The sequence below is a fragment of the Chlorocebus sabaeus genome, chromosome 14 (genome assembly GCF_047675955.1).
Source record: "Chlorocebus sabaeus isolate Y175 chromosome 14, mChlSab1.0.hap1, whole genome shotgun sequence".
Classification (NCBI taxonomy): Eukaryota; Metazoa; Chordata; class Mammalia; order Primates; family Cercopithecidae; genus Chlorocebus; species Chlorocebus sabaeus.
In genome coordinates this window covers 74,246,046-74,259,566 of record NC_132917.1, presented here as the reverse complement: position 1 = coordinate 74,259,566, position 13,521 = coordinate 74,246,046, and the positions used below count along the sequence as shown (strand labels likewise).

Here is a 13,521-nt window from a genome sequence, read left to right as displayed (position 1 = left end):
TCAGACTAACGCTGGGTGGAGTGGGTACTTTATGAATACCACAGGGACAAAGGAAGGCTGCTCTTCTCACACACTGCTGAATCTCCGGATCTCCGCAAGGTCATAGCCAGTCACGGCAAAGGAGCTGCCCGAGGAATCACAAAATCGAGCACCACACAGCTGGGTGTCAGAGACACACTCACCATGACAGTGTTCCACCTGGGAGAGCAGAGGGCTGGTCAGGGCCTGCTGCCCCATGCTTGGGCCCCCCCCCATTCCACCCACCCCATGACACATACCTCAATGTAGCCACTCTCTGGGCTTCTGCTCAGCTTCCAGATATGCACAAAGGTGTCCTCACCTGCAGAGAGTAGCTGTGGAAGAGGAAGCGGGGGGAGTCAGAATGCCCTGACAGGGGACAGGTATAAGATGGAATCCCCAGTCGAGGTGCCCCGGGGAGGGGGCTATACTGAGTTGCGAAGACAAGCCTGTGGTGTTCTCTCAACATTCCACTGCCAGGAAAAAGGGTATGTAGGGACAGAGGAGACTGACCTTGCCCACCTCAGGAGCCAGGTCCAGGGCGCAGATGGCCCGGGCATGGGCATTGATCTGGACATGTAGATTTCCTGTGGCGGCCTCATACAGATGCACTTGTCCGTTCCCATAGCCTGCTGCTATGATCCCCTGCCACAACTGCACAGAGGGGCACGGCACTCTGCAAGGGTGACACCCAACTTTGTTTTGCCCAGATCAAATCGTACTCCCCAACCTGAAGCTACCTCAGGAAGCCCTCTACCCCTTCTGCCTCACCTACCCAAATCCTGGAATGCGGGTCAATAATGTGAATTCTGGCCCTGACCGCCAGACACACAGCAAGCCTGAGTCATCTGCCGTCACCATGTCAGCCACACAATCCTGAAGGGAAAGGCAAGATCAGCCCTTCCCTTTCTCCCCTGCTATGGTCCTGTATACAGGGCAGGAGGGGAAGGGAGGCAATGTGTGCACCTTTGCCTCTCCAGGCAAAGGGCAAGATGGGTCTCACTAGCTAGACCCATCAGAAACCACCCCTACCACCAGCGTTCCCCTAGGAAGCATGAACTGCTTTCCTTGAATTTCTTCCTGGAGTCCCATCCCCCAGTAACACGTTAGGAGGGCTGCATAATTGCCTCACTGGATGGATGATAAAACTGAGGCCACAGTGTCATGACCTTCTGGAGGTCTTGTAGTGAACCAGTCACAGTCATGACTAGACCCTGGGCCCCTGCACCCCCAACACCAGGCAGCCAACACAGCCCATGGGCCTAGCCCTATGCCAGGTACAATGGAGAATATGAATAAGAAAATACCCTCCTCTCAAGAGGTTTGCAAATTAATTGGGGAGACAAGAGTTGTCTTTTGAGGGCAGTGCCAATTCAGGTTTCAGCTAAGAGATCAGTGGGAGCTAGAATATGGGGAAGGCTTCCTGGAGAGGATGGATGGCACTGGAGCTGGGCCTGAATAGGTGGGACTTGCCCTAGAGAAGGAAGCTGCACATTTCAGAGCTGGAAAGTATCTTAGAAACCATTTGTTCCAACTCCTCATTTCACATCAGTATTATAAAGCCTTAGTTAACTATAAAATACTACATAAATGTAAAGTATCTCTGGCTTTATCACCGAACCTGGTTGCTAAAGACTAGGAAAATGCAGATTTGCCAATCCACCTGTTTAGTGGCAGAGCCAAGACTCAGAGCCAGGTCCCCTCCCTCCCAGGGTGGGGAAGGCTCCCAGCTGGGTAGGGGAAGTCCACTCACCTGTCCCTGGGCAGGCTCAGTGGCAATGTCTGTGATTGGTGTCTGGTGCCCAGCCAGCTCCTCGCTCAGTACAATGTTGGGACCCTTGGCTGGGATGTCAAACACCAGCACCCGGCCTGACCATGTTCCTATAGCCAGAACCAGTACCCCAGTGATGACTTCCTGACCCACCTGGGTCTCCAGCCACCATACTCAACATTTACTCCATCCCAGAAACCTTAGTAACAAAACCCCCTCTCACTGCTCCAACAGCCATGCCCCTTCATTCACTATCCTCATCCTATCCCACCCTGATCCTCTGAACCCTTCCATGGTTTACTGGAGTCTCTGATTCCACTCCACTTCCACCCTTCCCTCTAACTTTCCACAGTTTCCTCAGGCCCTCATTATCCTCCTGGCCACAACCCACATGCTCCAGCACCCCTCCATGCCCTACCCTTGGCTCCCTCACCCACACAGATGAAGTGGCCACTGGCAGCAATTCCCCGGGCAAACACAGCCTGTACTGAATATGAAAGGGAAGAATGATCAGAAATATCCCTTCCTGCAGCCCTAGCAAACACTCTCTGCCCCTACCCCACTTGGTCCTGCAGGTACCTGGGGAGGCATCTCCAGAGTCCAGTGCATGCCAGTAGACCATGGTGTAGCCATTGGACTCGTACATCTGGAAGACAAGGGCAAGAACCAGGGGGCATAACCCAACTGACCTCTGCTGAGTACTTCACATATCCATGTTAGCCTTAGCCCATTTAATCCTCAAAACAAATCTGGGATGTAGGTACTATTTTTATCCTAATTTTTTCAGAGGATAACAGTGAGAGTGAGAAGTTAATAGTGTAAGAACACACAGCTAGTAAAGGGGCAGATACTGGAGGTGACACTTGGGAACTGGAAAAGACGGAAAGATTGAAGATAAGAAATAGAAAAAGAGTGAGTGGGCCAAGCATGTGAAAAGTTTGGAAGTGTTCAGAGGCAAGTGGGGAAGAGTCTGGAAGCCTGGAGGGCAGCTGAGAAGGTTCTGGTGGGGTAAGCAGGAGAGTCCTCTTCTTACCTGTATTCCTCGATGTGAGGTGAGTACCAGCAGCACTCGGAAGGGGAGGACACACCAGTGGACCTGGAGGGAGGTGCATCAGTGTAGGGAGAAAATCAAAGCAGGGAAGATGAGTCTTTTTTTTGGCAGGGGGTGGGGGGGAATGGAGTCTTGCTGTGTTGCCCAGGCTGGAGTGCAGTGGCACCATCTCGGCTCACTGCAACCTCAGTCTCCTGGGTTCAAGCGATTCTCCTGCCTCAGCCTCCCAAGTAGCTGGGATTACAGGCGCATATCACCACACCCCGTTAATATTTTTGTATTCTTAGTAGAGAAGAGGTTTCACCATGTTGGCCAGGCTGGTCTCGAACTCCTGGCCTCAAGTGCCCGTCTCAGCCTCCCAAAGTGTTGGGATTACAGGCGTGAGCCACCGCGCCGGGCAGAAAGGTGGAGATTCTTAGGTTAGGACATGCCTGCTCCTGAAGGTTTGGAGAGAAAAGGCTGGGGGTAGGACTGGGTTCAGCAACATCACTCCTAACTCCATGCCTCACCTGAGTGATAAGTGGTGGGCTCACTCCAGCACCCTCCTTAGCGTGGAGCTGGCGCTGGGCCAAGGGCACACCCTCAGGAGCAGCGCTGAGAAGCTGGGCGCTTGGTCCATGAACCACACCAAAATACGTGAGGTTGCGAGCCGGCAGCTGCAGCACACTGAGGTTGTTGCACAGGGCGGCGGCCGAGCCTCGAAGGGGAATGGAGCGCTCCCAGCGGAACATCCTGTAGGGAGGTGCCTCCGAATCACCAGGCGCGCTACAAACAGACGCAGCGGAGATGTCCGAGGGAGGCTATGATCGAGCATTTCGGAAGATGCCTGATACTGGGTGACAGGATGGGGTGCCCTGACGACGGTGATGGGGGAGGGTCACATGGCGTGGGGAGGGTCTCGAGGAGCAAGACAGGGGAGTTCCAGGGCTGTTTTGGGGCGACAGGGGAATCGCAGAGGAGGAATGGTGATGACACAGGACCACCCGATGGCCCCAAGCCTGCGAGCCAAATAAGTGTGATGAAGACCCCAAGGCTTTCTACCTCGGCTCGGATCCCTGAAGCCCCCGGCCTAGGTCAGAAGTAACACCCGTAGCCCCCAGATCGGCTCGCCTGACTCTTGGTTCGTAGGGTCCCTCCAAATCCACCGCCACCATAGAGACGACGCACGTACGCACGGCCCTTGGGCTGGCTGAGCGGCCGGAACGTGGCGCGGTTGCCGGGGCAACTGTGGGCGGGGCGAGCGACCCCGAGCGCGTGGTTGCCGAGGCGACTGTTAGGCCGTGGCGCGGCCCGGACGCAGCAGAAACAGCAGAGTTGCTGCGACCGCGTTGGCTATGGCGCACGAAGGCTCGGTGAGCTTCAGTTCAGCTGGGGATGTGCCAGAGCCAGGGTCGGCCGTTAAGGACGGTGTCGGGAACAGTGGGCTGGCTCTGGGCCGCCCAGTGCGCCTACTTGCCCCCGCCCACCGCGCGGGAGTTCTAGATGACCTAGGAAGCCACGTCGGTACTCGGGCAGAAAACCTACAACTGCACGGTGCCCACTCAAACGCTTTGTCACACTCAAGCCATGAGGGAAAGGGTCAGTGGGTGGTGTAGAGCCCGAGAACGGGAAGTGGATTTTGAAACAGCTAATGAATGTAGTAAGTCTCTTACATGGTGGTGCGTATTTAAATGGATAAGCATTTAGAGAGAGAAGATAACAGAAAAAATCTATCTCGAGAATTTCAAGAGGAAGAAATATATTAAATAATTCAGAGGCTGCACTTGAAAGTCAAATTGTTTAAGGACCAATCAATTTTAAAATAAAGAAAACGGGGCCGGTTGCAATGGCTCAGGCCTGTAATCCCAGCACTTTGGGAGGCTGAGGTGGGCGGATTGCCTAAGCTCAGGAGTTCAAAACCAGCCAGGCCAACATGGCGAGACCCCGTCTCTACTAAAATACAAAAGATTAGCTGGGTGTAGTGGCGCGGTGCCTGTAGTCCCAGCTACTGGGGAGGCTGAGGCAGGAGAATCGCTTGAACCCGGGAGGCGGAGGTTGCAGTGAGCCGAGATCGCGCCGCTGCACTCTAGCCTGGGTGACAAAGAGAGACTGTCTCCAAAAAAAAAAAAAAAAAAGAAGAAGAAAAAGAAAAAAGAAAACGGATTTGAAGAGCCTTTGTGCAAAAATATCTCTGTCCCCTCTGGTCACCATCACGGGTGTCAGATGCGAAGCTGGGAGGGGAGGTCTAAGGAACCAACTCTCTTTACCCAGTCCAGTCAGCCCTGCTCTAGTCAAGCTTGGCCTGGGCTGTGGGCCACTCCTGGTGCTTGCCACAGGGCTCTTCTCACTGGTGGATGGGGTAATGAGACTTAAGGGATTTTGAGTTCAGTGCAAGATTTAGGAAACAAGCAGATTTGGGGAGATAATGAATTTTAGGAAACAGATATGAGACAAGGTTTTACAGGGCAATAGGCAAAGGTTTGGGAAGATCACATTTGGAGGTGCATTTTGGAAGGAACCAGGTTCAAGGAGACTGTTGTGGGGAATTGAGGGAGCTCCCAAGAGATTGTTTGTAAACTTTTTATGTCCCTAAAGTGAGTTTTGGGGACTAGTCTTTTTTTTTTTAAGTGATTACAAAAGGAAACAAACTCATTGTAGAGAACTTACAAAATAGAAAAGAGCATAGGAAGGAAATGTACTCTCTGTTATCATTTTGATGTTTTCCTTTTGTTGAACACATAGTGGTTTACATATATGAAATCATAATTGATATGTAATTTTGTATCCTACTTCTTTCACTTAATATTACATCATAAACATTTGCTTTATGCCATTGCAAATTCTTTCTAAAGATTACCTTTAATGGCTGGGTCAGTGGCTCACGCCTGCGAGGTGAGCAGATCACTTGAGGCCAGTTCAAGACAAGCCTGGCCAACATGGTGAAACCCCATCTCTACTAAAAATAGAAAAAAAAATTAGCCGGGCCTTGTGGCAGGTGCCTGTAATCCCAGCTAGTCAGGAGACTGAGGCAGGAGAATTGCTTGAACCTGGGAGGTAGAGGTTACAATGAGCCGAGATCTTGCCACTGCACTCCAGCCTGGGTGACAGAGCGAGACTCTGTCTCAAAAACAAAAACAAACAGAAAAGATTACCTTTAATCATTGCATAATATTTCAGTATATATAGCATAGTCAATTATTTATTCTCTTTTTAAAGACATATTTTCAATATTCTGCTATTATAAAAATACCACAGGGAATTTGTTGCAGAATATATATGTATTAAGAACCAAAAAAAAATATATATATATATATATATATTTTTTTTTTGAGACGGAGTCTCGCTCTGTTGCCCAGGCTGGAGTGCAGTGGCTGGATCTCAGCTCACTGCAAGCTCTGCCTCCCGGGTTTACACCATTCTCCTGCCTCAGCCTCCCCAGTACCTGGGACTACAGGCGCCCGCCACCTTGCCCAGCTAGTTTTTTGTATTTTTTAGTAGAGACGGGGTTTCACCGTGTTAGCCAGGATGGTCTCGATCTCCTGACCTCGTGATCTGCCTGTCTTGGCCTCCCAAAGTGCTGGGATTACAGGCTTGAGCCACCGCGCCCGGCCTGGAGAATATATTTTTATATTCATTTCAGAAAATGCCTTTTGGTTGTATTTATAGAACTGAAATTGCAGGGTTGAAGAAGTGAAAACATTTTTTGATGTCTTCATGCATACTGTTGCAGCATGATGTCACACTAAACCTTTGCCAATGTTGAGTATTCTTGTTTTTAAAATAATTTCTAATTTGATGAACTAGAAATCAGAATCTCAATACTATATTTATTAGTCATCTACAGCCCCTCTTTTGTGAAATGTCATGTCCTTTGCTTATCTTTGGGATCTCAAATGGTTTTTCTTCTTATAGTTTAAATTTTTATTGCAATGTAGCCCAAGCTGGACTTGAACTCCTGGGCTCAAGCAATCTCCCTGCCTCAGCCTCCCAAGCAGCTGGTACTGTGGGTGTGCACCACTGTGCCTGGCCATTTTTCTTCTTCTATTTTTTATTTTATTAGTATTTATTTATTTATTTATTTGAGACAGAGTCTCGCTCTGTCACCCAGGCTGGAGTTCGACAGGATCTCAGCTCACTGCAAACTCTGCCTCCTGGGTTCAAGTAATTCTCATGCCTTGGCCTCCCTAGTAGCTGAGATTACAGGCGCCCACCACCATACCTGGCTAATTTTTGTATTATTAGTAGAGACGGGGTTTCACCATGTTGGCTAGGCTGATCTCGAACTCCTGACCTCAAATGATCCACCTGCCTCAGCCTCCCAAAGTGCTGGGATTACAGGCATGAACCACTGCGCCCGGCCATTTTTAAAATATGAGCTTTTAATTTACTTGAGATATTTACCTTTTTTCATATTTGTTGCAAATGTCTTTGGTTGAGACGCTCTGGAGTCAGACTTGCATGTGAATGCATTCTGACTTCACTACCTCCTACTTGTGTGATACTGGGTAAATTACCATAAAATGGAGATAAGAATAGTTGATTAAAAAAAAAAAATGTAGAGAACTTTTTAGCTCCCTTGAGGCTGGGCTGCGCTATTCTAAGGGGGACTCCGAGCCTGGGCTATTTCTGGCGCTGGCGCGGCTCCAGGAAGGCATCCGCATTTGCAACCAGCTGTGGCAGCGGTGGAGCCTGGCCGGGCCTCAGCGCCCAGCACCGCCGCTCCCGCCAAACCGGAGCATGCACCACAGGCTGGCGGCCGAGTTCGCCCATCCCAGCCATCACTCTTCCACCTGCTCCTTAGAGAAGGGAAGATGAGCAAGTCAAGCTCAAAGTCCAGCCAGTCCTTGGCCTCCAAGCAGAAAAAGGACGGCACTGAGAAGCGGGGCCGTGGCAGGCCCCACCAGCAGCCTCCGGTGAGTCCCGGGACATCGCTGGTATGGAGTCAGAAGGAGCCCAGCGAAATGCCAACACCTAAGAGACCTCGGGCCGACCAAAGGGAAGCAAAAACAAGGGTGCTGCTAAGACCCGGAAAACCACCACAACTCCAGGAAGGAAACCAAGGGAAAGACCCAAAAAACTGGAGGAGGAAGAGAAGGGCATCTCGCAGGAGTCCTCACTGAAGGAGCAGCTTCCTTCTGGGACTGGACAGCTTTGATCCACTCCCACCCCGCCACACCCTCCACCCCCTGCCGACACCCACCATCACCACCGCCTCCTGCCACCACCCCCATCTTCCACCTGGCCCTCACCACCACACTACACAACACACCAGCCGCTGCAGGGTCCCTATGGGCTGAGTGGGGAGGACTTTTCCCCTGGCCTGTTCCCACCCTTAACCCCCACCCACCCACTCATACATATGTGCCCTCCTAGACAAGGCTAATGTCCCACTTAGTCGCACCCTGCACCTGCTGCGTCCCCACTCCCTTGGTGGTGGGGACATTGTTCTCTGCGCTTTTGGTTTGGGGGCCACCTCTCTGCTCCTTCACTGTTCCCTCTGGCTTCCCATAGAGGGGCCTGGGAGGGCTCCCCTGGCCTTAAAAGGGACCCAAGCCCCCATTCTGGCACACCCCACTCCACTGTCCTGGCAGCAGCAGGTGTGGCCAATGGAGGGGGGTGCTGGCCCCCAGGATTCCCCCAGCCAAACTGTCTTTGTCACCATGTGAGGCTCACACCTTTCATCCTTCCCCACCTTCCCTAGTCCCTGCACTAGATTGGGCAGCCCCCATTGGCTACAGGAAAGCAGGAGGGGTGTGACTCCCCTACTCCCTCTTTGCAGTGGCCCCAGCCCCCTTACCCTCTGCCTGGGTACTGAGTGCATATTGCAGTGATGGAGATGCAGTCACCTATTGTCCAGGTGAGGCCCATGAGCCCTGTGGCAGCCACCTGAGGTGGGCTGGGGCTGCTCCCCCAACCCTACTTTGCTTCTACCACTTGGCCATTTCCCCCTCCTCAGATGGGGCACCAATAACAAGGAAACCACCTTTCCCACTCCCAACCCTCCTGCTCCTGCCACCCCCCAAGGTTCTGGTTCCATTTTTCCTTTGTTCACAAACTACCTCCAGACAGTTGTTTTGTTTTTGGTTCAATGTTCCATTCTTTGACATCCGTTATTGCTACTGCTACCAGCGCTAAATATTTGTTCATCCACATTGCCTCCTGCTCTGCACATGATCCCCTCCCCCAAGTTACTCTTCATGGGGAAGAGGGGCTGGGGCATGGCAGGCTGGGTGACCGACTACTCCAGTCGGGGTCCTGCCCCTAGGATGCTGCCGCAGAGGGAGCAAGGGGGCCCGAATCCACCATAAAGGGTGTAGGGGCCACCTCCTTCCCCTGGTCTGTCAGGGATGGGTAGCCATTATTTGTCCCAGCCTGGGGCTCCCCCTCTGATTTCCTATTTGCAGTTACTTGAATTTAAAAAAAAAAAAAAATCCTTTTCTGGAAAACAAAATGTAGAGAAGACTCTAAATAGCACCAATAATTCCAAGACTGTTTACTGAATTGTCTTTCTCAAGTACTTTGAACACTGAAGAATTTTGAACACTTTGCACTGGTATAAGGGCCATGAAGTTAAACCTTCACATTGCCTGAGTTTGCTCACTGTGTGCTCCTAAGCAAGGATGGTTAACTTCTGTCAGACTTCAGTTTCTTTCTTCTTTTTCTTTTCTTTTCTTTCTTTCTTTTCTTTTTTTTTTTTTTGAGACGCAGTCTCACTGTCGCCAGGTTGGAGTGCAGTGGCGAAATCTGCTCACTGCAACCTCCATCTCCCGGGTTCAAGCAATTCTCCTGCCTCAGCCTCCCCACTTCAGTTTCTTTATCTGTCAATTGTGGTTAGTGGGCTGTTAATGAAAATTATTAGGTGAAACATCTATTAAGTATCAGTCACATATGGGCTCTTCCTCAGTTGGCCCTTTTCCTTCCCACTAGACAACTGGAGAAAGCTTCCTTCTAACCTACAGCTGCTCTTACGTTCCACTTCTTGGTTTCCTGCTCTGACTGCCCTGTTTTGTTCTCACAGAGGCAGGAGAGGCAGGTCCGAGACCGCGGGGTGACCCGGTCCAAGGCGGAAAAAGTACGGCCGCCCACTGTGCCAGTGCCGCAGGTGGATATTGTGCCTGGGCGGCTCAATGAGGCCGAGTGGATGGCGCTTACCGCCCTCGAGGAGGGCGAGGACGTGGTAGGGGACATCTTGGCCGACTTGCTGGCTCGAGTCATGGACTCTGCTTTCAAAGTCTACCTGACTCAGCAGGTGGGCCGGGATTCGGGTCCTTCAGACTCATTTCCTCCCTCTCCCGCCTCTCCCTGCCGACCTGAGACCCTCTCTCGCCTCCGCAGTGCATTCCATTCACCATCAGCCAGGCCCGAGAGGCCATGCTGCAGATCACGGAGTGGCGCTTCCTGGCCCGAGACGAGGGAGAATCTGCAGTGGCTGAGGACCCCACATGGGGTGAGGACGAGGAACCTTCGGCATGCACGACAGACTCCTGGGCTCAGGGTTCAGTGCCCGTGCTGCACGCGCCCACCTTGGAGGGCCTGGAGAACTTCCAAGGCGAAGTACACTCCTCAGGAACCTCTCCGGTCTCCTTTGCCCCTACTCCTGCTCTCCCCTTTCCGACATCTCACTGTCCGAGTGCATTTCCCCAGGACCCTGGGGGCGTGGACCAGATCCTTTTAGGAAGGTCGTGGATGGGTCGAGGCTCCCAGGAGCAGATGGAATCTTGGGAGCCTTCTCCAGAGCTGAAAGTCACCTCGGCCCCTCCTGCTACGTCAGAGCTGTTTCAGGAGGCAGGGCCCGGCGGTCCTGTGGAGGAAGCGGACGGCCAGTCTAGAGGCCTCTCCTCGGCCGGGTCCTTGAGCGCGAGCTTCCAACTGTCGGTGGAGGAGGCGCCTGCGGAGGATGCCGACCCTTCTCTGGAGCCGTACCTGGTGGCCAGCTCCCAGGCCTTAACCGAGAGGGGACAGCCGCTGGACTTCCATTTGTCATTGGAGGACCTCTACTGTTGCATGCCCCAACTGGACGCGGCTGGGGATCGGCTGGAACTCAGGTCGGAGGGGGTGCCCCGCATTGCCTCGGGCGTGTCGGAGTCCTGCCCCTCTGTGGGCGGCGCCACCGGCCCCTCGGCGTCCTCCCAGCAGCAGCCGGCCGGATCCTCGGATGTGCGGCTGAGCGCCCAGCACCACAGGATGCGCCGCAAGGCGGCCGTGAAGCGCCTGGACCCTGCGCGGCTCCCGTGCCACTGGGTGTGCCCTGTGGCTGAGGTCCTGGTCCCAGACTCTCAAACACGCCCCTTGGAAGCCTACCGCGGATGCCAGCGGGGCGAGAAGACCAAGGCCCGGGCCGAACTCCAAGCCCTCGGCCCCAGCACCCGTGTCTCCCCGGCAGCGTTCTTCCCTCTCCGGCCAGGCGTTCCTTTCCGTGCCTTGGACTCGGACCCCGCACTCCAGTTCCCCACTTTAAATTTAGGCCTATCGTCGCCATCCTTCAGGTCAAAGCTGTCACTCCCCGACTCCAGGATCCGCTTCCTCACCGCACACCCGGTGCTCCCTGATGTGGCCCGCAGCCTTAGCCCCAAGCTGTGGCCCAGTGCCAGGTGGCCCAGCGGTTGGGAGGGGGAGGCCGAGCTGCTGGGCGAGCTGTGGACTGGCCGGACCCGTGTGCCTCCACAGGGTCTGGAGCTGGCAGACAGGGAGGGCCAGGATCCTGGCAGATGGCCTCGAACCACACCCCCGGTCCTTGAAGCCACTTCCCAGGTGATGTGGAAGCCGCTGTTGCTGCCAGAAGCCCTGAAGCTGGCCCCTGGTGTGAGCATGTGGAACCGGAGCACCCAGATGTTCAGCTCTGGTGTGCCTGAACAAGAGGACAAAGAAGGTAGCACCTTTCCTCCCGTTGAGCAACACCCCATCCAGACAGGTGCCCCAAAGCCCCAGGTGACCATAGCACAGCTAATGAAGAACTCAACCCCCAAAGTGTGGTCACACTCCTCTAAGCCCGCTGCCTCACTCTGATCCCTTAGCCTCTGGCAGTGGTAACAGGCCCCTCCCTCTGCTTGCCAGAAATAAACACCTGAGTTGCCTTAGGAACTAGTCTGATGTCTCTTGTCAGTTTCTTCCAAGGGTGTCCACCCTCTCACTGAACTCCAAGGGGAGCAGTTATCCTGCAGGCCTAGAAGAAGATAGAACCAGGGTTCAGGAAATAATCCTCTCGCCACCCTTAGGAGACCCTGCTTTAGAGCCAAAACTGGCCCATCGCAGAGGTATTGTAGAGAAATCCCCGTCCTCCAAAGGAGTACACATAAGGGCTGCCAGTGGGTCTGGCTCTGTAGAGAGAACTTGGAGTCTCCTTTCAGTAGGGGAGGAAGGAGATGGCCCTGCATAAGCAAAGAGTGATTCGAGATATGAAGAACTTGATTTCTTGCTTCCCCAGTCCCTGGAGCTTGGTCACTTCACCTTAGACTGCAAATCCAAATTTCACTTTTGGAGTTAAGGAGGAACTCTCAAATTCAGACAGTATATTGAACAAACTCAAGAGTCAGTGCCTCCTTAAATTTTATCTCAGGCTCCACACCTGCCTCGTTGCTGGTCTCCACTCTGCCCAGATTTATCCTGCACCCACTTCCTCCTACAGCATTTCCCCAGCAGGCCCAGGAAGTTTCTGCTGTGTTGCTGTGGGCTGCACTCAGCATCCTAGTCTGGGGCGCTGGCTCTGTCTTCCTTATTCTGGTCCTCCTGCTTCAACTATGTGTGCAGCTCTGGCAGAAGTCTCATCCCTGGGACCTCCAGCGCTGCTCCGCAGATCTGACTGGGAAAACAGCCATAGTGACTGGGGCCAACAGTGGTGAGTGCTCCTGCCACCCTGAATCCTCACTGTGGTCCTCAGCCTACAACAACTCTCACAGGGAAGGCAGGGAGAAGGATCCACTGTCAACACCCTGGTTCCTCCCCTAGAGTGTCCCTTATTCACTGTAGTCACCACCCAGCCAAAGCTATCCTCCCACAGGCATCAGGAAGGTTGTATGCCAGGACCTAGCTCCGTGTGGGGCCCAAGTGATCCTTACCTGTCAGAGCAGGGAATGTGGACAGTAAGCCCTGGCTGAGATTCAAGCAGCCTCAAACAGTAACGGCCTCCTGCTTGGTGAGGTGGACCTTAGCTCCATGACCTCTATTTGGAGCTTTGCCCGGAGGCTTCTACAGGAGAATCCTGAGATACATCTGCTGGTAAACCATGCTGGTATGTGCCTTGGCTTGCTTCTCCAAACACCTTTCTGCAGCCTCCTTTCTAGCTCAGGAACCCTAAAACCCTCAAAGCCTAACGTATGCAATCTCACCAGAACACTCTAATCCATACCCTCCCCTAAAAAGCCAACATTGAGTTATAGCCTTAAACTTCATTGCCCCCATCTTTGCATGTACGTGCCCCTGTGGCATTTCTGCTGAAGGTAATATGTCCCTACCAGACCTTGTCTCCCTCAAGGTGGTCCCTTTATCACTCAATGCCAGTGTTTTCATTTCCTCCCAGGATTCCCCAAGACACTTACCCCAGAGGGCCTGGATCTTACCTTTGTCACTAACTATGTTGGGCCCTTTCTGCTCACAAATCTACTCCAAGGTAAGGAAGGATGGGCACCTTCTGTGCTGCCCCTCTTCCCTGTACCCCTGGCATTCTAGTGACTATCTCCCAGGACCACCTCTTGCCTCTTGGCAC

The 13,521-nt window shown here is 53.1% G+C and overlaps 2 protein-coding genes and 1 pseudogene across 7 annotated transcripts; 2 read left to right on the top strand and 1 right to left on the bottom strand.

Moving 5' to 3' along the window:
• Window positions 1-11: 11 nt before the first annotated feature.
• Window positions 12-4,122, bottom strand: WDR54 (WD repeat domain 54). Of its 6 annotated transcripts, none has more exons than XM_007970157.3 (10): window positions 3,882-4,122; window positions 3,350-3,605; window positions 2,823-2,885; window positions 2,369-2,435; window positions 2,208-2,276; window positions 1,772-1,899; window positions 794-894; window positions 532-694; window positions 279-353; window positions 12-198 (listed from the first exon to the last, which is right to left on the bottom strand). In XM_007970157.3, exons 1-10 carry the CDS (start codon window positions 3,992-3,994, stop codon window positions 67-69), a joined length of 1,167 nt encoding a protein of 388 aa, XP_007968348.1. In that variant the 5' UTR covers window positions 3,995-4,122; the 3' UTR covers window positions 12-66. The 6 variants fall into 6 exon arrangements, with proteins under 6 accessions (XP_007968348.1, XP_007968349.1, XP_072879191.1 ...); XM_007970158.3 differs by having other exon boundaries at window positions 541-694; window positions 3,882-4,053; XM_073023090.1 differs by having other exon boundaries at window positions 541-694; window positions 2,223-2,276; window positions 3,882-4,050.
• Window positions 4,086-11,904, top strand: C14H2orf81 (chromosome 14 C2orf81 homolog). The gene is made up of 3 exons (XM_007970169.3): window positions 4,086-4,192; window positions 9,838-10,068; window positions 10,155-11,904. Exons 1-3 carry the CDS (start codon window positions 4,175-4,177, stop codon window positions 11,823-11,825), a joined length of 1,920 nt encoding a protein of 639 aa, XP_007968360.3. The 5' UTR covers window positions 4,086-4,174; the 3' UTR covers window positions 11,826-11,904.
• On the top strand, window positions 7,531-8,068 carry LOC140713348 (high mobility group protein HMG-I/HMG-Y-like; annotated as a pseudogene).
• Window positions 11,905-13,521: the final 1,617 nt, after the last annotated feature.